We start from the raw sequence: 25,245 nt of genomic DNA, 5'->3' as shown, positions 1-25,245 counted from the left end.
TCCCAGTTGACCTGTTTTCAGATGCCCACCCCTAGGCTAGGAGAAGGCAAAAAAAAAACCCTGACTTACAGACCCACTAAGACACCCCCATCCTGGGAGGCCAAAAATACAAACAAAAACAAATGTCCATTACATTAGTATATTTTTAAAAAAAAGTCACTAACTCAAGATTATACAGCACCATTTTTATTATAGGCATTTCAATAATTAAATTTTGAAGAATCATATAAAATGATATATGATACAGAACGAGGTTCTCTTACAAAAGTTTAGATCAATCAGTTTCATTACAATTAAGACCAAGCAGCCAAAGAAAAAAAAGAATAGATTGACCCACAATAGATTAATCCCCAAAACCTCAGGAATAAACACGCAAGCAAGCTTGAAGTTTACTGTGACACAAATTGTGTATTCAGCCAAAAGGAGTATTTTCTTGTTAGTTATTCAACATTTGGCCCTGAGAGGACACGGGGCCATTAGCATGTGAATGATCTGACCCATCCTCCTCTTCCAAAGCAATAATATCTGGAATTTCATCAGTCTCAGATGTCAAGTCTATAGCAGTGAAATCAAATACCTGTAAAAGAAGAATCTTGGATATTAAAACAAACACTGGTGAACTGCACTGTCCTCATGGAGACCCTGATTACTGCATGTGAATGAGCCTCCCTTTCTCCATAGCCATGCTTCCTGAAAGGTGTTTAGTCATATTACCACAGTTCACTCATATTATAAAACTTCTCTTTAAAATGAAACTAACCAGGGGGGAACTTACTAAATGAAAGTTTTCTTGAAAATACAAAATGTAAGGCATTTCCAGTTATTCATCTATTAATCTACTATTCTCTTAAAATCAGTAGTAATATTCCACTTTTCCAGAAGTCTGACTTACAAATATAACCCTTTTGGGAAACATCTAGGAACTGAGGAAGGAAAAGGTGTTTTAATAGTTGAAACACCATCCCAAAGTCCTATTCTTCTCTGCATAGGAAAGGCTTTTAGGGATAAGAAGTTCTATTAACTCTTACTTTACATACAATTTTGATAAGCTATGCGATGTTTCTTAGGCGACAGCAGATTAAAAGCAGAAAATTAGTAAGGTATAATAAATTACTAAAGGCTGGAATCTTGATAGCAGAGAAAAAAAAAGTTAGCTAATTATCTAACAGAGGCAAAACAACAAAAATCCATCAAAATGCAGACAACAGGAGGGAAGAGTGAGGAGTTACTGTTTAATAGTTACAGTTTATGCTTGGAATAATGATCAAGTTCTAGAAATAGAAAGTGATAATGATGGCACAACATGGTGAATGTACCTAATGCCATTGAATTGTACGCTTAAGAATGGCTAAAATGGGGGCACCTGGGTGGCATAGTCAGTTAAGCGTCGGACTTCAGCTCAGGTCATGATTTCACGGTTTATGAGTTCGGGCCCTGCGTTGAACTCTGTGCTGACAGCTCAGAGCCGGAAGCCTGCTTCAGATTATGTGTCTCCCTCTCTCTCTCTGCCCCTCCCCACCTCATGCTGTGTCTCCGTCTCTCAAAAACGAATAAACATTTAAAAAAAAGAATGGCTAAAATGGTAAATTTGATGCTGTGTACATTTCACAATTAAGAAAGAGTAAAAATGAAACCAGAGGAAAAACAGACAAGAAGAGGGAATCTTGTTTATCTTCCCAAAGAACTCAGGTGCTCAGAGAACTGTCTGGCCTGAGGTACAAACTTCTACCATTTATTCTTGAGGCTCTCAGTTTGGGTAGATCAAACTACACTCTAGCTATTTATCAATGTTCGCCTTGCAAAGATTCGATCCAACCTGACATCCACCAAAGCCAGCAATGCTTATACAATTTGATTCAGAGCATCAGTCAGACAAGCCAACTATTGCAATTTGAGCTTTAGTAGGTTAAAAGATACACCTTACTTAGCTCTCTCTTCTAAACTATGTCTGTTAATAGTATGTTTTAACATCCAATATGACTTTGTTTTTAACAAATATAAAATAGAACAGGAAGGTACAACACAAGAAGATACAGGCAGAGAGATTTTCTGGGCCCCAAAGAGGCAAGCTGCAGTTTTCTCTTATCAGAGAGCTAGAGTGCTAGAACAGGAAAAAAAAAAAATGCATGCACTTTGACAACAGTAAGACATCAAACTAAAACCCCATCCTACCATCCACCTCTTCTCAACCTGTCTCCTCACCTCTCACATGAGGAAGATACCTGATTTGGTTACAGATGAAGAATGAAGGTAGAATGAGCCTAACTTGTAAAAGGTGCTCAGTAAAGAGTAGCTTTTATTTTCATATGTTCCTTAAATACCAACACACACACACACACACACACACACACACACACACACTACCTCCAAAGTCACCTAACTTGTCCTATCTTTGCAGAAGGTTGGGGATCCCAAACTTAGAATTTTTGGAGAAAAGTTTTCAGCACCACTATCAAAAAAAAAAAAAAAATCTCTAGTACCTGAGATGCTTTACAAGAGTCATGTGAATAATTCCCCTTCCATATATCCAGAATGATCCAGAGTGTATAATGTCCATTAAATTCTTGGCTACCAGTAAAACCTACTTGGAGGCTGTGAATAGATGGTAGGACAACCAAGAGGTAGTCACAATCCATCAAGTTTCCATGGTGAGTTTAATGTAAAATGTAGTGATTGTGCCTGACCATCTTCATGAGAAATGTGGCACAAGAGAAATCATTTCGCACATCTATAAAATAAATCCTTTTTCACTGACATGAGCAAGTGTAGTTTGGACCATTGATGGAGTGTAAGGAGTCTCTTTCAGAGAAAACCCATTCAGGGATAGAGGCCACACTCAAGAATCTGGTACTTACTATGGAATTAATGAGATAATCATAGTCCCCCCCCTGAAAGGACAGGAAACCATCAACACATGCTTTTCAGGAAACCAAGTGACCATGCTAGGATTCCTGCAACCTGTTCATACAACCTCTGGGGCACCTTTCATAACATAGACTTCATTGATTCGCATATTTATTATAACAACTTTCCAGAAGGTGGCACTATAAGGTGCCATTTTCTACTTTGCCTAACAGTAGGCTAGTGTTTGGTGGCCTGGTGCCCTGGCTAAGGTGAGACTATTACAGAAATAAAAATAACATCTGTAGGAAGGTAACTTGCTAGTAAAGGTGTATATGCAATGCTGATATGACACAGAATCAGGAAAATTGGTTTATTTTGAAATAGAGTAAGTATAGAAGCACTAATGTAGTGACAAGAAGAAACTGAAATTTAAGTTTGTATAAAAGTAACTTGATTTCTAGTGTTATGAAAGGATCATGCAAGAGGTAGTGAGTGACTAGCTCTATCACCAAATACGTAAGATAAACCCTGGTGAGAGTTCGATTTAGCACAAACGTCTCACCACCCAGAACAGATTGCATATGCAGCTTGTTTATGTGCTTGTGAGCTACAGAACTCTGTTGTACATGAACACTGTTTTACATGAACACTGTTCTGTTTTACATGAACACTGAGTACCATCCCCTGGTACACATCACCTTCCCTACTGTAGAAACACCCTCTTGTACCCTGATGCTTTGTCCTCAGCCAACAAGAGTCTGTGGAAGTGATTAGAACTCTTAGCAAAGGGAGCAGGTTGACACCGATCACAAAGTAATCCTTGGTATGTATCCATTGCACAGCATTCAGCTAGTCACTGTTAACTCCTGTGTATTCCATTCGTTTGAGCAGGTAAATCAAGCGTAGGTCTTAGGACACTTTATGGAACCCACACTGGGAGTCCTGTTTGGAGAGAAGGAACTATAGGTAACCCTAGTCCTGTTTCCTTTGCTTCTCTAACAGTATTCAGTGGGTCACCTACAGTAGAATCACTAGGGATGATGTTTTCTATTTTAAGGGATGCTTTGATTTTTTTTTAAGGGATGCTTTTTTCTTTCTTTTTTTTTTAAATTTTTTTTAACGTTTATTTATTTTTGAGACAGAGAGAGACAGAGCATGAATGGGGGAGGGTCAGAGAGAGGGAGACACAGAATCTGAAACAGGCTCCAGGCTCTGAGCTGTCAGCACAGAGCCCGATGCGGGGCTCAAACCCACAAACCCGTGAGATCATGACCTGAGCTGAAGTTGGATGCTTAATCGACTGAGCCACCCAGGCGCCCCTAAGGGATGCTTTTAAAAACTGCAGATGTCTGGTACTACCACCAGACTAGTAACCAGACTCTCTGGAGGTGGAACCCATGATCTGCATTTTGTCAATTTCTCCAGTTGATAATCCCTGGCATAGACAAAGAGGGCAGAACACTCCCTGGTGTGCTGTTAACCATGCCAAGAGTTCATTTTATACACGGGAGTCAGCCTGATTGATCCATTAACTACCTCCTTAGCTGAGTTTTCCTGTGCTCTAACCTGTGCAGACAAAACAAAAGTTGAAGTGCTTCATTCACACCATTCAACATCTACTCTTATTAACGCTAAGCTTGAATTTAAATGGTTGGATAGGGGCGCCTGGGTGGCTCAGTCAGTTAAGCATCTCAGTTCAGCTCAGCTCAGGATCTGGCAGTTTGGGGTTTTCCAGCCCCACATCAGTGGCTCTGCTGTCAGCATGGAGCCCACTTCAAATCCTCTGTTCCCCCCCTCTCTCTGCCCCTCCCTTCCTTGGTCTCTCTCTCAAAAATAAACATTTTTTAAAACCATAAAAAAATAAATAAATAAGTGGATGGATGGAATAAAAGCCAAAATACAAGTGTTGGTGAAGATGTGGAGAAAACAGAATCCTCATACCTTGCTGGTGGGCACGTAAAATAGTACAGCCACTTTGGAAAACAGTTTGGCAGTTTCTCAAACAAGTAAACACATGGTGTCTATGACCTACTCTCCATTCCATTCCCACACATACACCCAAGAGACATGAAGACATAATTTAAGTGGTAACTAGTTCTCCAACACTACCTACATAAAAGTACCATTTAATCTATTCACTACTTTTGTAAGATGTAGTTAACACTTTCCTTTTTTTTTAGTTTATTTATTTTGAGACAGAGCAAGCATGAGCAAGGGAGGGGCAGAGACACAGAGAGAGAGAGAGAATCCCAAGGCTCTGCACACTGTCCAAGAACTCACGAACCATGATATCATGACCAGAGTCAAAACCAAGAGTCGGACACTTATTTAACTGACTGAACCATCCAGGCACTCCTTTCCTAAGTTCTAGAAGACATTAGAACGTTTTTTTCCCCTCTCACAGGAAATATCACCTAAGTTAGCATTCCCTTTTGCTTTGGTCAATAAAACTGAAAACTCAAATTGTTGCCCTGCCATTCCTATACTGCCTTATGCTGAAGTGTAATATTTTGCAGGTTAACTTTATAATATAGGTAGGGAATTTTTAAATTGGCAGCCTGGAACAGAGTGAGGGATAAACAATGTCCTATACCAGGATATTACTTGAATGTTCATCAACAAGCTTCCCCTAAGACCATAAAAGTCTCTTGAGCAAAGTTTCTGGTTTTACCATTTTCATCAGGGCAGAGTCCATGCCTTATACTACTAGGAACTCAAATACCAGATTAAATCACTTTGTAACGCAGCTACATAGATAGAATAACATAGCCACCTACATCTCACGAGATCATCATCCATGCAGACTCAGTACAAGGTCACTCTTGGAGCTGGGACAGTCCCAAGTCCATGAGAGCACAGGGAGATCAGGGAGATCAGACCGGCAAAAGGCCCTCCTTTCCATACCCCCACATCTGCTCTCCCAGGCATCATTTAGACTCCATTTCCTTAAAGACTGGTGCACAAGTATCTATCCTGCTCTTTATTCCTCCTTCCCTCACCAGCCACCTCTATGAGCTAAATGATATTCTAGAAGAGAGATTTCAGATAGACCAAATTTCAGTTTTTCCCTTCTCAGTTCATTAGCTCTTCAATACCTACACTGCACTTTGATAGTGGATAGATTTTCTTAATCACGTCCTGATATTACACCTGGACTGGCAACTTAAAGATGCTGTATGTCACTGCCCCACAGTGGTGTCCCCCTATGCCTCTAGTGCAAAACAGAAAGACATCCCATCCTCAAACATTTCACTTTCATCTGTTGAAGCGTCACTAATTTTACATTACAGGTGAAAATACTAAGGCTAAGAGATGAATGGCTAGCACACCATTCTTTTGATTTTTTTACCCAGAACTAACCAGAGTCCATGTTATTATTACAAAGGAAAAAAACCAAAAAACAAAAAACCTTTGAACACTCAAGCATGCCACGTCAGCCTCCATGCAGCCAAATGTTTAAAAACCGTCCATAGTTAGATATTGTGCTTAATCGGCTTTTTTTCTCACTAGAATTGTCCTCCTTGGGGAAGTCTGTTAAACCAAACTGCCAGTTAATGCAACAATAAAGCTGTAAGATGCAAGACTATGGATTTTGAGACATGTTGACAACAGAATGGAATGCACATGGGCACAAACTTGAGACACAAAGCCAGACAAAACCACAAGTGAGCACAGCTCATGGCAAAAAAATGAGGGCTAGTGCTGTTTTTCTGGAAGCTAAGTAGTCTTGTTCATGAATAGCTTTGAGAATGGTCTCCTTTCCATAAGCAATTCAGTTGGCCCTGTAACTTTCATAATGGGAAAACAAGTTTATGTTCAGGGTAAGAAAGTATGTGTATAGCTACGGTATGTAATTTACCAACCAATTAGAACAAACCACAAGATAGGAGCCTTGGAGTTTTGAGGGGGAGGGGCAAGGTCATGTCCAATTAGGATGAAGAAGTTAAAAAGTATTTAAGAGTCAGTTGCTCTAGAAAATGCCAGTTCTTGGGACCAGGCAGGCAAGTGAATGGATGGGTTTCCATCCCGGAAGCCCATGGAATTGTGGCAGTCCACCTTCCCAGTAACTAGATACTTCTTGGCTTCAAGTATCTCAGTGAGTCTCTCCCCTCCAATTCATCTCACCTGTTTACTGATTCCTGGAGTTACCTCAAGGGGCAAAACTTAGTTCTGTCACTTTGTAAGCTTTGATGGTCTCATTCACATCAAGGGCACATGCGGTTACGCGCGGCCTCCTTGTTTTCTTGGGGAGAAAGGGGAGGGAGGAACCAGAATATAAAGAGACAAACCTTAGACTTCAGCTCTAAAGAGCAGCCTTGCTATCCTTTTCGCGGGGACAGGCAGAAGTATGTAGCTCTATTTGACAAGTTGTTTTTTAAACAGTTTGGCATCCTGCAGCTTTGTTACAAGGAGATTCATGAGATTTCCTCCCTAGTTGACCAACACTGAGGGACTAGAAGTCTGAACACCCTCAGGTGGAGGTAAGAAGAATCCTTTCCTACAGAAGGATCCAAAGTCTAAAAGTCTTTCTATTTCTAATTATTCCTAAAGGTATCTCCCCAACTATTGTTAGTGACTTTCTCCCAAAGTGACAACATGGCAAGTCAAATTGAGCTGAGACTGGACACTGACTAGTCTCGGTTCAGGGCTCTCGCTTTCAACAGCCCTTTACCAAGAAAGGCATACTGCCTTTACAGGAAACTGATGCCAATTGCTTCCTTTCAGTTTTGATTCTTTTTCAGCCATAAGTAGCCTTCTACTGGCCTAAAAACCCCTTCAGAGGTTGAGTGAATGGGGAGATAAAGGCAACAACTGTCACCTTGTAAAAATTCTGGTATGCACATTAGCTTTTAATTTAAGACCTGTTGTGAAACCCTCCATTTTTAGCACTAGCCTTCTAATGTTATTACCTTGCCAAGTCCCACTGGGCCAGTTGGAATTCACAGATGTGTGTTAATAACCCCATCATGCAGGCCAAGCAGCTCTATGAAAGCAACACACGAAGCACATGGAACACACAGCATAAAATCGATCTATTCTGCAGTGAATTTTATTGAATTCATAGGGGACATTCCTTTATGAAAAATAAAAAACTGAAGTTGTACAGGCATGCTTGGTGAGACCAATCAGTGACAAAGCCTGCTCATACCAAACTGGAGCAGACACCAGTTCACACCACAGCCCACACGAAGGTGTTTTTATTCAATACAAATAAACAGCAACAAGGCTAACACACTGAGACCATAAAGCACTGAAACTTTTTGTGAGTTCGACCAATGTACCATCTAGCATTCTTTTCTTACCAGCCAGGTAAACAACAGAACGCATCTGCTGATGCCAGACATTTTAAAGCTCTGAATCCAGTTAGAAAAGACTACAACTGGGGACGTTTTTCCTAGCTAGCTGCTTCCCCAATTCCAGGTTGTCTAGCAAGTTAATTTCAACAGAACAGAAAGGATCATCTGGCTGGCTGAACCATCTACTGGTGACAAGGACAGGTTTAATGTGTTTTGTGCTGAGGCTGCTGGGCCTGACTGGTTGTGTCCTTCTCTGCACCTTGGTCCTGAGCATTCTGAGACTCGGTCAGCTGAGGATAAAAGGGACCTACCAGCCAGTTGAGAGGTGTGTTGTTAACAAGATAATCCATCACATCATCTAAAGACTCCTTCATTTTCTGCAGCTGCCCCTTGCTAGAAGTGAGGAGGCCGTCAGACACTTCCTTAAAGGAGGCAGCATTGCAGAACACTGAGTAGATGTCACCAGCCATCACCCCCACGTGACTGGCCTGATCCTGGATGTTCTGTGGTAACCCCTGGATGTTGGACAGCAGGGTGTGGCACGTGGTCTGGAGCTGCTGAGTCAGGTTGCGGGCAATAGCAAGAGTACGTGACTCAATGTGCTAAAAATAAAGCAAGTTTAAAAATTAGCAGTGAATCCAACAGGGCTATTTAGCAGTCAGTTCAATTACAGTAAACTGGGTATGTGTCTACCACGTATATGGATTCTTTGACTTTTCAAAATCCTCATTAGAACCCAAGAATACAAGAGCAGTTCTGTCCACTTTTCAGTAGGCATATGAGCTTTGGGAAACCAAAGAACCACTTTCTAGGACTACAGCATGGTATTTCTTCTGCCTGGAACATCCAGGCCCTTACTGCCCTTCCACCTAGTTTATTCACCCATTAGACCTCAACTTAGCACTCCTCTCTTCCAGGAAGCCATCTGACTCACCCATCCTTTCTCTAAGGCTGAGTTAGTTTCCTTTCCTATACATTCTCATAGCACCTGTGTTGATGCTAGCAGAAAGCACTGTGGCAATAAAAATGCCATATCACCTGTGAGTCTGTGCCCCTTATGAGGGCAAGGCCTAAGTTTCTCATTTAGTTGTATTCTGATACGGGCAAGACGTGGGTCTGTAGGTTAAATTACTGCACATTTTGCTTTTCTGTCACTGAACAACCTATGTACCCAGTATTGTTCAAACTTGTGATAGAAGACAGTATACTAAGAGGAATAATGTGAAAATGGAAATGAAAAATAAGAACATCTTCAGAAACTGTACTGGATGACTCTCCCCAGTGTCTCACCTCAGCACAATGGGATTCATCTGTATCATCATGGCCGATGCTTCTCTTCCATTCCACCCAGGAGAGATAGAACTTGTCCTGAGCACCTTGAATTTTCTGGTTGGCACTCTGCACATTCTTCCTGGCAAATTCAATCTAGAGTATGTTGAAATAACACAAAGGAACAAACCAGTCAGACATGCATTCATATTAGCCGGTTCTCAGAGGATATAAATCAGACAATATAAAAAACAAGAATTTCCATGAGAGTTTAAGGAGAGTTGTCCCCACTATCATTGTTATTTATTACCAGTTTTTGTAAATCAACCTAGTAATCATAGTTTTTTACTGCCTCTATTTATTAAACCACTGTCTCCAAATTTACGTCCACTTTAGCACAGGTAAGGCAACTCAAATTTAACATGTATATACATAATACATAAAATTACAAAAGGAAAAGGAATTAAAACCCCCTCTTCCCTGTTGCCAGCTACCTCTTTCCCCTTCCAAGAAGAAACCAGCTTCTAAGGGTAGTACAATACAGACTGTTCTGCAACTTGGCAATCTTTAATGGCTACACAAGTCTTTTATGATGTATCAATTTAATTAGTTTCCGATTAGTTGACAGGCATCGTTTATAGTGTTTTGTAACTCTAAACTTATCTGTGCATCTATAAAGAAACGTTTTTTTTTTTAAACGTTTATTGTTGACAGAGAGAGACAGAGCATGAGCAGGGGAGGGGCAGAGAGAGAGGGAGACACAGAATCCAAAGCAGACTCCAGGCTCCAAACTGTCAGCACAGAGCCTGACTCGGGGCTCAAACCCACAAACGCTGAGATCATGACCTGAACCAAAGTGGAACGTTTAACTGACGGAACCACCCAGGAGCTCCTACAAGTAAACATTTCTAAAAGTAAAAATGCCTAAGGCATAGGTGTGTTTGTAACTTGCCCAGAACAATCCCTCGTATCCCCAAGAAAAACACAAGTACAGGCACACCTCTTTCTCTACCTCACTGCCCACAGCATCAAATTTTGCCACTGTGATAGGCCAGGGGAAGCATCTGGAACTTGGCCCCTCAGAAGAAGACTAACATCGCTTCATGTATTTCAGCCATTTATCGTTCCTTTTCGGTGAGTTGTCTGTATAACTCTTTGCCCATTTTTCTACTGGGTTGTTCACAAGATTAAAATTCCTGGATGTCATGATTACATTTCTCTCATCCCTCCAGAGGGATGGGCTCACTTTAGCTACCTTTAAATGAAGTTCTACTCACCAGGTTAACAGTGGAATGGAGCTGAGAAATGGTCTCTTGGCTTTTTTGCTTGGCTTCTTTAACCCTGCTGAGGGCCTGCTGGTAGGCACGTGAGCGGAGCTTGGTAGACAGGGATCCCAGCCTAATGTAATAACTTGGCTTCTGAACCATATCAAACCCTTCAACCTTTTTTGCTTCTTTTTCTGAAATTAGAAATAAAGGAACAAAAATCCCAAGGGATCACACCTAGAAGTGAGGAGGCCTGGCCTCTAACCTGGATCTTACCTTGTTGATTCTACCCACCCACCTAGCAATTATGCTCTCATTCCCCCAGGACAGCTCCTGTCTGCTTCTGGGCTTGACCACCCAAAACACACATATCACTGCATCTGACATCTTTATCTACACGTGTCTCAACCCCCCCCCCCCCACCCCTATCAGTGAGCTTCTTGGGCAACACAGTATCTGGCACATAGTAGGCACAAAATGTTTAATGATTCTGTAAAGCAGCCCACTGAAAATAACCCATTTATAGAAAATTTCTCTAAGTTAATTTCTCCCAAAGTTTCCAAACTTACTATGTAGAATTCTCTATGAAACAACTCAGAATCAAACAGGTGACTTTTGGTATACGAAGTAGATCTCAATGATGCAGTTTTAAAAGACAGATTTAAGATATAAACTATGAGTTCAAGACAAATATCCAATTACCTAGTTCTTTCTCAGTGAGAGGGAGGTACTGGTCTACCAGCAACTCGGATTTGGTGAGTGCATTCTCTACTCCACTGCTAACCAGCTGCATCATCCGACTTCCCAAGACTGTGTTAATGCCGCCATTGACCACAGACTTGGTCTTCTGCACACTGCCAGTCACTGCTCCTTTGGTCTTGTCCATCACCCCAGTGATGGTGCTGGCCATGGTATCCTTGGCTCCAGTCACAGTAGTTGTCACAGCATCTTTTGCCCCAGTCATAGCACCTCTGGCATTGGCAACAACCTACAAGTAAAAAAACAGATTGCTTGGCTGATCAGAAACACAGGTGTAAATACAGAATTATAGTCTTAACGAGGACAGCCTCATTGGAAGTGCTTAACAAGGAATCTGGCCCTTTCACTCTCTAGCTTTAGGTCTTGGGCAAATCGCCAAGAGTTAATAAGCATCAATTTCCTCAGCAGATCTATCTGCCCTATCTGCCACCGCTCAAGCGTTGCTGGAGGAGCCAATAAGGTAAAACGATACAAAATGTGTCAAGGTATTTCATTTGAACTAGGACAAACATGTAATAAGGTACAAAGGATCCTCTAGAGAAGAATGGCATTTTCCATGTTGACATGCTCAGAGTGAGAGCAGCAGCCCAGGCACACCTAGGAGCATATAGACAGGTGGTACCATGCCCACCTGGCCCTAGGAGCACAGCCCCAGAAGGTCAACACCTGGGCAGAGACGTCAGTTCCCCATCCTAAAGGATGGGCTCTCAGACACCGTGAGAAAAATGTTTATATACCACCTCTTCATTTATCTAATACCATATGGGAATCAGTTATTTGTGACAGCAATATCATCTACAGAGGCAAAGCCACAAATCAATAAAGATCATACTAAAGCATGACAACCAAAGGGGGCGAATTCATCTTGTTCCTTAGAGACAACCTGACAGTAATTTAGCAAGTAAGGGAGTGGCCATCGCTGTTTCAAAAATACATTCAGGAGGAGAATTTATTTCTCCTGTTTATGGCATGTTCATGACACGCACAGCCTGGGCTAACCAGACAGAACATGAAGACGTGTGAGGCAGCAAGCCTTGGCACTCTTGCCCAACCAAGCTCACCTGGTTTGTTGGCTGATTCAGAATAGGCAGTTTCTCCTCAATCCTGTCGAGCCCCTTACAAGCATAGGTATTAGCAACCGCAACTAGAAGAATCACAAATGAAGACAATGTTAAGTGCAGATAAAAACGTATACTATTATACCTTGGACCTTTGGCATTTTTATAAAAAATTGGAAGAATGTTGATCTTCATTTACAATACAATGCACTGCCTAGTTTCTCTAGCTCAGATGGAAGAGGCTTAGCAGGTTGCTGGCAATTGTCTTCTACAGACAAGGAAATAAGGAAGTGGAAGGGAGCAGCAGGCAGTGGCAACGCCGTGCCAGGTAGGAAGCTGGCTAAGAAGCTTCTTCCTCATCAACTGGTATCTAAGGTCAATGCTAAGAGAAGCCAGGCTTCAACTGAACCCTCATTCAGGGAATGAGGTATCTGAAAATTCTAAAAATTAGCACTTCCTGTCCAGTTTAATCCCTACCTACACTTAATTCAGTAAGTGGAACTGTATTTTGGGTTATTAGCAGGAAAAAGCATGCTAACAGCACCCTGAATGTCACCAACAAAGCACAGATTTTAGTCCAAGCTTCCCTTCCAATGATGGCCAAGCCAAGCACTAGTAACAAATCCATCTGGGAAGAAGCAGAGTTGGAAAATTGGTCCCTAACGGTTCCTTATAATCCCAGAAGGCCATGATTTAACCATTTAGAGGAAGTATCTAAACCTTTACTCAAAAGCAGTTAATAACATGAAAAAATGGAACCCTTCCTACACTACTAGTGGGAATGTAAAACGGTGCAGCTGCTTTGGAAAACAAGCTGGCAGTTCCTCAAAAACTTCAGCAGTTAACATATGACCCAGCAATCCCACTCCTAGGTATATACCCAAGACACCTGAAAACATATATCCACCCAAAATCTTGTACACGAACGTTCACAGTAACATTCAAGATTTAGCATCGCCGAGGGGCGCCTGGGTGGCTCAGTCGGTTAAGCGTCCGACTTAAGCTCAGGTCACGATCTCACGGTCCGTGGGTTCGAGCCCCGCGTCAGGCTCTGGGCTGATGGCTCGGAGCCTGGAGCCTGCTTCCGATTCTGTGTCTCCCTCTCTCTCTGCCCCTCCCCCATTCATGCTCTGTCTCTCTCTGTCCCCAAAATAAATAAACATTAAAAAAAAAAAAAAAAAGATTTAGCATCGCCGAAAGTAGAAGGAACCCAAATGTCCATCAACTGATGAATAAGTAAAATGTAATCTATCCACACAATGGAAAATGATTCCACAATAAAATAAGGCACTGATACAACACGACATGGATAAACCCCAAAGACATTATGCTAAATGAAAGAAGCCAGTCATGAAAAACAATTTTTATGGTTCCATTTATATTAAATGTTCAGAAAAGAGAAGTCTATAAAGACTGAAAATAGATTAGTAGTTGCCTAAGGGGGTTGGAAGGAGATGGGGAGAGACTGCTAATGGGTGTAAGGTTTCATCCTTTTTTTTTTTTTTTAATTGTAGCAAAATACAAACATACACTTCACCATTTTCACTATTTAAAATAAAAACGGTTTTACCTCTGCATAATTCAGAGGCATTAAATTCATTCACAATGGTATGAAATTATCACATTATTTTCAGAACTTTTTCAACATCCTAAACAGAAACTGGTATGAGGTCCCTTTCTGAGGTGATGAAAAGGTTATAAATGGATTATAGAGATACTTGCACAACTCTGTGAATATACTAAAAACTACTTAATTGTACACTTTAAGTGGGTGAGTTCTATGGTGTGTTAATTGTACATCAAAAATATGTTACTTTTGACAATAGTTCATGCATATTGTGTGATCCCAAGGAAATCAGTTATTCATTTCACCCACTAGCTCCCCTTGTGATCTCTGCTGACAGAGGCATCACTGGAGGACTGTTTAACTCTCTTGAATATCTGCTATTGTTATGAGGCAGACGCTTTCCATAACAATAAGGGCCACCTGGTAGGGCTTTTTTTTTTTAAGTTTATTTTTGAGAGAGAAATGGAGAGCAAGCAGATAGAGAACAAACGGGGAGGGTCAGAGAGATGGAGACAGTCAGCACTGTCAGCACAGAGCCTGATGTGGGGCTCGAACTCACAAATCGTGAGATCATGACCGGAGCCAAAGTCAAGAGTCAGACACTCAACCGAATGAGCCACCCCAGTGCCCCTACCCAGCAGTTTGTACGTAAAGGCAGTATGTACCTAAGGAAAGGCAGAGGGGGTTCCCTGAGGCTGCCTCTAAGTGCTAGGAGTCTAAGGCTGGCTTTCACATATTCTAGACAGTTCCTGGCTCACCCTTGCCCAATCCCTTGGACTGAATCTTGAGGAAGAAATCAGAACTCACTTTGTGGCTCCAGCTTCTGGATGATGGGTAGAGCACTCGTCACAGCCACAGAAGTGATGGTCTTCACACCCTTCTCCGCCATCTCGCACACGGACTTCAAGCAAGGATACTGATCCTTTGTGCTGATGTAAGCCGAGGAGACAAGGTCGTATGTGGAGCTCACCAAGGGTAGGTTAGCTACCCTAGTGACCACACTCTGCAACCAAGGCAGAGGAAATTGTTAATTCCTCAAAACACACGGGAGGGAAAGGAATCAAGAAACTGTATTTAAAGGTCATACCGGTTGTGGATTAACTGCGACCGATGCCATTTTTCCTCCTGAAGAAAGAAATCTGTGGAAGAGAAACTTCTTTCAAGACACCAGGGTAAGACTCTCCCAGACTCAGTCCCCACTCAAGTAAATGTTAATTTCAAGAGAAACATGCAAGATACAGTAGGTGTGGTCTTCTGCATTTCTCAAGCTGGCAGCTCTCCCCTAGGCAAACACCTTCTGAGGCCGGCTTTCAGAATTTATGGGTAAAATTCCAATAGAAAACAGGGTCTATAGGAAACAGCAAAGTTATTGGGATGTTTGTTTTGTTCTCCACCAGGATATTAGGAATGCCTTTTGAAGAGGAACATCTGTTCACAAAAACTGTGGAACCAAGTTAAAATCCATGATAAAACTATAGAGAGGGGTGCTTGGCTGGGTCAGTCAGTACAGCATGCGACTCTTGATCCGGGGTTGTGAGTTCAAGCCCCATGCTGGGTGTAGAGATTACTTAAAAATATTTTTTATTAAAATTTAATTTTTTTTTTTTTGAAAGAGAGAGAGAGAGAGAAACAGCGCAGGAGGTGCAAAGAGAGAGAGGGAGGCACAGAATCTGAAGCAGGTCCCAGGCTCTGAGCTGTCAGCACAGAGCCCCAGGAGCTGGAATTCACTAATCAGGAGATCATGACCCTGAGCTGAAGTTGGGGGCTTAACCAACTGAGCCAACCAGGCGTCCCTAAATGTAAAATATTTTTTTAAAAGATTTCAAGTAGAAGACATCTTTGACAGGACCATCTGTGATAACATGAGGCACCGATAAATACCTCATTGATAAAATGGAGCACTTTAGGGGAATTTATTCCTTCCTTTGAAGGGACTGCAACTAGTCTAGGGGAGACTAAAGCACGAGAGGGAAGGCGGGCTCCCAGGAATTGAGAAACATTCCAGGAGGCTTTTAAATGTTCATTTAGTTCCTCCAACGACTATACACCCACATAAAACTGCCTCACTGCTAAGCAGCAGACCTGGGAAGGAAGAATCGATCTGCACGGCCCGCTGTCCACCACTTCAGGGCTAGTCAGTCTACCCTCCGGTCGCCCAGGGTCCCAGTGACACAAAATGAGTAAGAGCCACCGCGAAGGGGCAAGTCAGGCGCCAGCACCCACAGCCTTGCTGCCGCCGTGAACCCCAGAGAGTTCTGCCTGGAGACGATTTGCTAGCACATTTCCTTTCCGATAATGTACTTTCGGGGACAAATGGAAACTGTTACCGCGCAACCAAGCCAAGAAGCTACACCGCACTGAAGCTGCTGGCAGAGATTCCAGAAAGAAAAAAAAAAAAAAAGCAAGACTGGAAAGCGCAGGCCCAGGAGACCGCCCCTTCCCAGCCCGGACCCGGAAACCGCCCAGGGGCCGCGAGGCGGCAGGCTCCGGGACCACCGCCCAGTCCCCTAGCCTGGAGCCCCGAGGGCGACCCGGGCCAGGCCGCGGGTCACAGAGGGGGCGCGCACCTACCAACCGATATTAGCACAGAGACCAGGGTCCGACGAGTCCCACGCGACGTTCAAAGCCAGGCTCTGGCCACCCGGCTATATACCCCGCCGGCCCCGCCCCCCGCAGCACGTGACCCGCGGCCCAGAAGCGGAGCAGCCGCAGCCCCGCCCGAGTGTCGCGCTCCCGCCGGCGTGGGCGCCCTGCCAGGCGGGTGGCGGAGGTCGTCGTTGCGCCGGCGGCCTCGCCGGTTTTGCAAAAGGAGTCGGCGGAGTCGCGTTACGAACGAACCGTAACCTGTTGATTATCGTCAGTCCGCAAAACAGAGCTGCCTTTAAAAGCGGAAACGACGGCTTCTGGGATTATTTTTAGCGAGTAAATGACTTCTAAGGTTTGGTGAAATTTTAACCTGATGACGGTCCTGTAGAGATTGTTTTATTGCTTTTTTGTCTTTAAGGTTAGTTTTTCAAATGTATTTCTCACTTATTTAATTCACAAGAAGGGCTTTAGAATGCCGTCGGTTGGTCTCCTTTTTTTCCCCCAGGAACAGTTATTTCCAAATCACTCCAGGATGGTAGCTGCCTGTGCTTATTATGCAAGATGGTCTATAAAAAAAATTGTTACGCTTTTACAAAGAAAGAAAGGGTAGTTACATCGTCAACATTTGCGTCCCAGTTTTTTTCGTCTTAAAAGGCAGGGACTTGAACCAGATTATCTGAGCAAACAAGTTGCAACGGCCCCGGGCAGGGTAGGAGCTCCGTGGATGTGTCCCCGAACAGACCAGCGGCAGGGGATCACCGCGTGATGTCGCCGCCAGCCTTTGCCCCCTCGCGCTCTCTCACGGGAAAGGCAAACAAGGGACAGGTGGAAGGGGAGCTAGCGCCCGGGACGGCCTCCAGGTCATGGCCGCCTCCCGGGGCCTGGCGGCTGGCTGTGTCAAGCAGCGGCGTTTCAACTGTGGAAAGCCCTCAAAAGACATACAGCTCCATTACTTAACTTATGGTGCGTGCACGTAGATACTGTGTATCATATCTGCAGCTCCAAACTGACCATTAAAAATGTATCCCGTACGTTTTTAATGGATGGCTGAGTCGGTTGAGCGTCCGACTTCGGTTCAGGTCATGCTCTCTTTGTCCGTGAGTTCCAGTCCCGCCTAAGGCTCGTGTTGACAGCCTGGAGCCTGTTTCAGATTCTGTCTGTCTGTCTGTCTGTCTCTCTCTCTCTCTCTCTCTCTCTGCCCCTCCCCCACTCATTCTCGCGCTCTCTGTCAAAAATAAGTAAACATTAAAAAAAAAAGCATCCCTTATACAAGACCGAAGCCCTGCATCTAGAGGCCCTCCTCAAGAGAATAGTATTTCTCCCTCCCTTCGCACCCTGCGATTCAAAATGAAACACAATACTAAACCATAAGATAAATGTTAGGAAGTCCAAAAAGGTACTGGGTTGGTTTATGTTTTCCCCCACTATGTTGACATTTTCAATGCTTTAAGCAATCAAATTCTTTCTCTCTCTCTCCTTTTTTTTTTTTCTTTTTGTTGTTCCAGCTTTGTTAGGGCTATCAGCAGAGGTTTGGTGTGTCAGTTGTTAATCGAACCCCTGCTGTGATGTAAGATGGCAGGAATGTATTGAATTTTGAGTAATAAAGAGTTGAGTGGGTTTTTTTCTTTTTTTACTTCCCTCTAATCTGACCTCTCATTTTGCAACAGAGAACTCTTGCCCTTTCACCTACAATGGCTCCATTTTGTCCTCTTTTGTTTTAAACCCCTGAGTCACTTGTCCTCCTTAAGGCTGAGCATGCTTCCTTTTGCTTTTTTATTTCTGTAAAGGTGAGGGCTCCAGGGACTAATCTTAAATTGGTTAAGCATCTGACTCTTGATTTCATCTCAGGTCCTGATCTCACAGTTTGTGAGTTCACTCTCTTCTCCACCTCTCCCATGCACTTGCGCTCTCTCTCTCCTCTCTCTCTCCAAATAAATGAACTTAAAAAAATTCTTTTTAAAGAATTGTTTTTGCGTAGTGCGGTAGGGAATTAGTGCATTAGAATCGCCTGGGTACTTGTTAAACATTCAGCCTCCTTCCCCAGACCTACTGAATTAGGATCTCCAGGGAGTGAGGCCCAGGAGCCTGCATTTTTAACAACACCCCTTTTGAATATCACCCCTTTACTCTTGACATAGCACATTCACATATTCCTCACATTTGAGCCTCACAACAGTCTCTAAACTCAATGAAATGGGGATTGTTAACTCCCATCTTCTAAATGAAGAACAACTTCAGACAAGTTATGAGATTTGCCCACAGTCTTACGACTTAGCAGCCAGCCAGGCAAGATTAGATCCTAAGGGCATGACCTGGACTCCTTACCTAATTTCTCTTTGTCTTAGTTCCCTCATCTATAAAGTGAAAATAATAGTCCTTCATGCTCTAAATAAAGGGTATATAACTGTTCACTGTACTAGTTTTTCAACTTTTCTGGAGCTTAAGATGTTTCAACATACACAGTAGAGGAAATAATGTAGCAAAGAGAGAAAATGAGCGGACCTGTCATTACATGCAATGTCGTGTAAATCAAAGAGGCTTCAGAGAAGTAATACTATACAAAACAAATTCAGTGAGCTCTGCTGTTAGAAGGATGGTAGTTGGTTTGGGGGCTGAGGAGGACTGGTGACTGGATGGGACCACCGAAGGCCCTTTGGGTGCTGCTAATTTTGCTTCTTCTGCTGGGAGCTAGTGACTATGCTCTTTTTGTGAAAATTTATTAAACTAAAATAAATCCCCCCCCCCCCCCCCCCCCCCGCCATGGCTCAGTCAGTTAAGCGTCCGAATTCGGCTTCAGGTCATGATCTCACAGTTCATGAGTTTGAGCCCATGTTGGGTGCTGTGCTGACAGCTCAGAGCCTGGAGACTGCTTCAGATTTTGTGTCTCCCTCTCTCTCTGGCCCTCCCCATTTGCACTCTGTCTCTCTCTCACACTCAAAAATAAATAAACATTTAAAAAATTTACATAAATGTATGTTGGTATAATCTTATATAATATTTAGTAATATATATAATAAAATATATTAAACTTCTATATATTTTTGTATTTGTTATACTTCTCTAGAAAAGTTTTGAAAAGTTGAGAAAAGGAAAAAATATAGTTGTGCTTACTTCATAAGGTTTTTGCAAGGATTAAGTAAATCAATACACTCAACAGAACAATGTCAGGTGCATAGGAATGATAGCTATTATTAAGGTTTTCTAACCACACCCAGAGCTTTTTTTGTCCAAGAAAACCATGCTGGGCATTGGGTGAAGAGAACTCAGCTCACAGAGGAAAAGAGAAGGGATCCCAAGGGACCAGCAATATCCCAACTCCTGCCCAGCCTTCCTTCCTGGACTGCAAAGTAAGGGAGACCCTGTTGACCGAAGACAACTGTCCTAGAGTTGTAACAACTCAACCTTCTTTGAGTATCTTATTGATACAAAGCAATAGTGAAATAGCAAGAAAAAAAAATGTGGCAATTAAGTGTCCTCTGGAAGGGCCAGGGCAACAGGTTTCCTCCCCCACTATTTCTCTTGGCTGACCCATAAGGACTGTGTGCACCAGCTACATCCATCCACACAGGCTCCTCCTACAGGCTTCTCCCCCTCCCCTCCCTTGCTCTTTGGACATACCCTCAGTCTCTTGGTCTGGAATGCCTGCCCATCTGGCAAACTCTATTCACTCTGCGACACAGCCCTTCACCTCTGTGAGGCCCTCCTCAACCCCAAAGCCACACACTGGTACATGGCAAGACTGAGCCTCAAACAGGTACGTCAGGCTCCAGTATCTATACTGCTTACCACTACTTGGTATGTGCTCTTAGGCAATGAGTGAACTTGACTCTCATAGGCCTCAGTGCCTGTAACATGAAGGAGTTAGATGGTATCTAGGGTTCCTTCCAGCTGTATTGTCTTAATCCAAAAAATAACAATACCTTATGTTCTTTATGGCTTTATAATGTTCTTTCTATAAACCTTATTCCAAACCACATGGGGGCCTCTTCCTATACCCTTATCATAACACAGACCTGTCCAAACATAGGAAAAATAATACTATGCTCATCTTTTCTTTTCATCTAAGCTTGAAATTAGATAAAACTGCTTTGCTCACGGACCAGAGACAAAGATAATGGATCACAAGTAATAAGTAATGAGGCCAGATGATTTCTGTTTTGACCAGTTCAAACTGGTCACCAGCAGGAAAAATTTCTTGGATGACCCAATTAATGTACTTTCCTAATCATGCCCAAACCTGATCCTCTGGCATTCTTCTCTTATTCCCCTACAAATAGTTTGGAGAGAAAACAGCAACTCCTCTTTCACATGGACTTTATCTTAACTTAGTTGCCAAACAAATCAACCTCCTTCTCCTTCTAAAAGAACTCTATAGGGGTGCCTGGGTGGCTCAGGTCGTTGAGTGTTTGACTTCGGCTCAGGTCATGATCTCATGGTTCATGGGTTCAAGCCCCACGTCGGGGTCTGTGCTGAACATTTCAGATTCTGTGTCTCATTCTCTCTCCCCCTCCCCGCTCACACTCTGTCTCACTCTGTCTCTCAAAAATGAATAAATGTAAAATTAAAAAAAAAATTTTTTAAAGACCTTTATATATTTCAGCCTGCCAGGACCCCTTCTCTTCTTTGTTTGAAGTAGGTAACCTCAGGTAGAAGCATACAAAAGATAGATCTCATCAAATTTCAAATCTATTTCTCGTCTGATTCATTACTATTTCCCTCCATCTTGTAGCTAGTTATAAGTTTGAGATTTTATAAACTGAAATTATCATGGACTATCACAACTTCATGTATTTTCTTTTCTGAATTAATGAATGCAATTATTAAATGAGTTCATAATACAGCTTTTTGTTATTTATAGCCAGTTTATTCCCTATCACACAGAAAGGACTTAAATTGCCTTATAAAATGCATAGAACAAGAATATATTTTAAATAGGTCAGAAAAATAAGGTAAAGAGTAATTAAAATGAAGCTTACTGTTTGTTTATTTTTTTAAGTAGGCTCTGTGCCCATTGTGGGGCTCAAATTCACAATCCTGAGATCATGAGTTTCATGTTCCACTGACTGCTCCAGCCAGGTGCCCCTGCTTACTGTTTTTATATTGTCATCATCACATTAGGTAATTAATGTTCACAATAGGAGAACCTCTGAAAGGATGAAGAAACAGTTCTTAAAATAGCAATCTATTGTATGAAGATAAAGGTGCCAGCACTAGAGCTTATCAATTATATTAAGTTCTGTAGTTTCTTACTATAGCCTGATACTGTGGCAAAAACAAACAAAAAAAAACCATTGACTTTGAAACCAGAGTCCCAACTTTTTTTCCCCAGCTTTATTGAGATATACAATAGACATGTAACATTGTTTAAGGTATACAATGTAGTTATTATATATATGTGTTTATATATATATATATATATGTATATATATATATATAGAGAGAGAGAGAGAGAAGGATTACCACAATGAGGTTAGCTATTACATCCATCATGTCACATAGTTATAATTTGTGTATGTGTATGGATGAGAACTTCTAAAATATACCCCCCTGACAACTTGCAAATCTATAAAATAGTACTGGTAAATATAGTTACCATGCTATACATTACATCCCCAGAACTTATCCTTCTTTTAGCTAGAAGTTTGTACAAAGTTCCAACTTGGAATCTACGCATACTATGCTACTAACAGTAACACCTACCTCAAAGGATTATTGTGCACAAAAATAATACAATGGGTATAAGGCCCCAAACAGCATGAGGCAAATAGGTTCTTAGCCAATGTCATGGCCTTTCTCCTTTTAATTTCATGTTGTTCACAGAAAATAGAGCTAAGTAAAATCCAGGTGATGAAAATGAACAGAATTTTAGAGTAGGAAGAGATCCTCGTGAGGGTCCTAGCCAGTGAGTCCCTGTGTGCATGACAACTGGCCTGGGGCACTTGTTAAAAATACAGATTCTGGGACCTCATCCCCAAAGATTCTTTTTCACCAGATTTAAGAAATAGTTCAGAAATGTTTAAGGAGCCCAGGTCATTCTGATGCAGGTAATCCAAGAAATACACTTTGAGAAATACTGCATTCAAACCAGACTCTTGTGAGTGATTTGCCTAAGGCACCGCAGCTGGCAGAGTTGAAACCAGAACCCGAGATGCCTGACTCCATGGCCTTCCCACATAGTGTACAAAAGTATAACGCAACAGCAGGTCTGTTTCATTGAATCATTTTGACACAAAGAATTGACCTTTAGGCACCTGGGTGGCTCAGTTGGTTGAGCGTCTGACTTCAACTCAGGTCATGATCTCACAGTCCGTGGGTTCGAGCCCCGCGTCAAGCTCTGTGCTGACAGCTCAGTGCCTGGAGCCTGCTTTGGATTCTGTGTCTCCTTCTCTCTCTGCCCCTTCCCCCACTCACTCTCTCTCTCAAAAATGAATAAACATTTTAAAAAATTTAAAAAAAAAGAATTGCCCTTTATAGTATATACAGTTGACCCTTAAACAACAAGGGCTTAACTGCATGAGTCCACTTATATACAGATTTTTTTCAATAAGTGCAGTACAGTACTATAAATATATGTTCTCTTCCTTATAATTTCCTTAGTAACATTTTCTTTTCTCTGGCTTATTTATTGTATGAATACAGTATATAATACATTTAACACAAAATATATGTTAATCGATTTTATATTATCAGTAAGGCTTCTCAACAGTAGGCTATTAATAGTTAAGTTTTGGGGGAGTCAAAACTTATATGCAGATATTTGACTATGCAGGAGGTTGGCATCTCTAACCTCTGTGCTGTTCAAGAGTCAACTGTTTTTATTAATTTAAACTTGAATTTGGGATGCCTCAGTAGCTCAGTTAGTTAAGCATCCCACTCTTGATTTCAGTTCAGGTCATGATCTCATGGTTTGGGAGCTTGAGCCCCACATCAGGCTCTGTGTGGACAGCACAGAGCCTACTTGGGATCGTCACTCTTGCTCTCTCTCTACCCCTCCCCCCCCTTGCTCTCAAAATAAATAATTAAACTTAAAAAGAAACCCAAAAAACTCTAATTCGAGCTTACTGGCTAGCCCCAGTGCTAGAAAGAGAACCAATTCCTAACCTCAAGACCTAACAACCTAAGAACTTATGATTTGGGGGTTCCTAGAGCATAGCAGTTTGCAAAATGAGTGGCCTTTGTCCTGAGTAACCTAAGCAGCTCCACCTGAAGGTCACAGCCCACTGTGTATCCAGGTCATAACAATCAGGGCTTGACCACAGGAAAATTGAAGTGGGCAAAGTATTTTCTGAGGGCCCCTCATCTATTCATTCAGCCCATTTTCTCTCCTTAAAGAATCTCCCTTTCCCAAGGTGGTTTAATGTTCTTTGTCTGCTTTGAGTCTCTCTACTGAGTTATCCTCTCCCAACACACCCCAATCCTGACAAGCCTGCACTCTCACCAAAAAAGTCAAATGCACTTTATAGGTGAATTCAAACCAACATGCTAAAGACAAGTTTATTAGGTCCCCATCCCTAGGGGCATCTACAAATTAATAAAAATCTTTCTACTTTTTAAACAATTTGCAAAATACATTCTCACGGGAGTAGGAAGGATATGCTATTCCCATTCTGTGTTCTGACTCAAAGTCACCTGTCCAAGCTTATCAGGTGTGGAAGTGATGGAGTTTGGGTCTCAGATCCTGTCTGCAACCTTCAAAGTCAAATTTCTTTCAGCTATGTCATGCTGTCTCTGAAGAAGAAATGTCTGAAAGTCCCCAGTAAATGTCTGTTGAATGAATATTAAAATAAAGAGCAAGATGGGGAATCTGGGTGGCTCAGTCAGTCAAGCGTCCACCTCTTGACTGCAGTTCACGTCATGATCTCACAGTCATGAGATCAAGCCCCACATCGGGCTCTGCACTGGGGGTAGAGCCTGCTTAAGATTCTCTGTCCCTCTCCCTCTGCCCTGTCCCCACACTCTCTGTCTAAAAAATAAAAATAATAAAAATTTAAAAAATAAAGAGCAAGAGGGAATGAACTAGTAACTAAGAGAAACAAACAAACAAAGGTGAAGGCCATTTCCTTAGGAGACCAGAAAGGAACTGTTCTTGGTAGATAGGAAAGAAGGTTATGTTATGCCCAGAATTCATGATACCCAAAGACCACCAGGGAGTCGAGTCCGATGCAAAAGCAAAGAGCCTTTATTCGAGCTAGCTTGAGCTCAATCCCCTACCTGCACCGACGCAGCGGTGAGATGCCGGAGGGAGAGAGCGAGTTTCAAAAGCACAAAGGTTTTATTGGGGTCTAGGGGCAGTTGGTGAGGTAATGGCTGTGGCCTCAGCCGATTGGCTGGGGAAGGGTCATGGCCTTGGCCGATTGGCTGCGGAAGGGTCAGAGTCCCGTTTCACAGGTCGCCGGGTGTGCTTTGATCGGGAAGTTTGAACAGGTGAGCAGGAGGTTACTCAAGGGGAGGAGGCGTGGTCTGAGGTTCCTGCGATTTTCCTGGAAAGGGGGCATGTCGGGGACACAGTCACTCAAGGTGGAGGACACAGAACAAGATGGAGTTGGCCGGTGTAGGTCCGCCCTTTCAGTTACACAAAGTTAAGAAAGTCCGCCCCAAAC

At 42.5% G+C, this 25,245-nt stretch overlaps 1 protein-coding gene across 3 annotated transcripts; it reads right to left on the bottom strand.

Annotated features, from left to right (window-relative positions):
- Positions 1-170: 170 nt before the first annotated feature.
- PLIN2 (perilipin 2) lies at positions 171-16,737 on the bottom strand. Of its 3 annotated transcripts, none has more exons than XM_027047039.2 (9): positions 16,631-16,737; positions 15,147-15,198; positions 14,867-15,062; positions 12,496-12,578; positions 11,378-11,663; positions 10,688-10,869; positions 9,432-9,566; positions 8,453-8,743; positions 171-577 (listed from the first exon to the last, which is right to left on the bottom strand). In XM_027047039.2, exons 2-9 carry the CDS (start codon positions 15,174-15,176, stop codon positions 437-439), a joined length of 1,344 nt encoding a protein of 447 aa, XP_026902840.1. In that variant the 5' UTR covers positions 15,177-15,198; positions 16,631-16,737; the 3' UTR covers positions 171-436. The 3 variants fall into 3 exon arrangements, with proteins under 3 accessions (XP_026902840.1, XP_053061024.1, XP_026902841.1); XM_053205049.1 differs by having other exon boundaries at positions 16,627-16,710; XM_027047040.2 differs by lacking the exon at positions 171-577 and having other exon boundaries at positions 7,879-8,743.
- Positions 16,738-25,245: the final 8,508 nt, after the last annotated feature.

Source organism: Acinonyx jubatus, chromosome D4 (genome assembly GCF_027475565.1).
Source record: "Acinonyx jubatus isolate Ajub_Pintada_27869175 chromosome D4, VMU_Ajub_asm_v1.0, whole genome shotgun sequence".
Lineage (NCBI taxonomy): Eukaryota > Metazoa > Chordata > Mammalia > Carnivora > Felidae > Acinonyx > Acinonyx jubatus.
This window is presented reverse-complemented; position numbering and strand designations above follow the sequence as displayed.

Coding starts and splice junctions, on each gene's coding strand:
- PLIN2 (XM_027047039.2), bottom strand. CDS start 15,176: ATGGCATCGGTCGCAGTTAATCCACAACCG. Junction 10,870..11,377: donor TCTCACTGAGAAAGAACTAG/GTAATTGGATAT, acceptor TTCTAATTTCAG/AAAAAGAAGCAAAAAAGGTT. Junction 578..8,452: donor ACACACCTCTCAACTGGCTG/GTAGGTCCCTTT, acceptor CTTCTTTTACAG/GTATTTGATTTCACTGCTAT.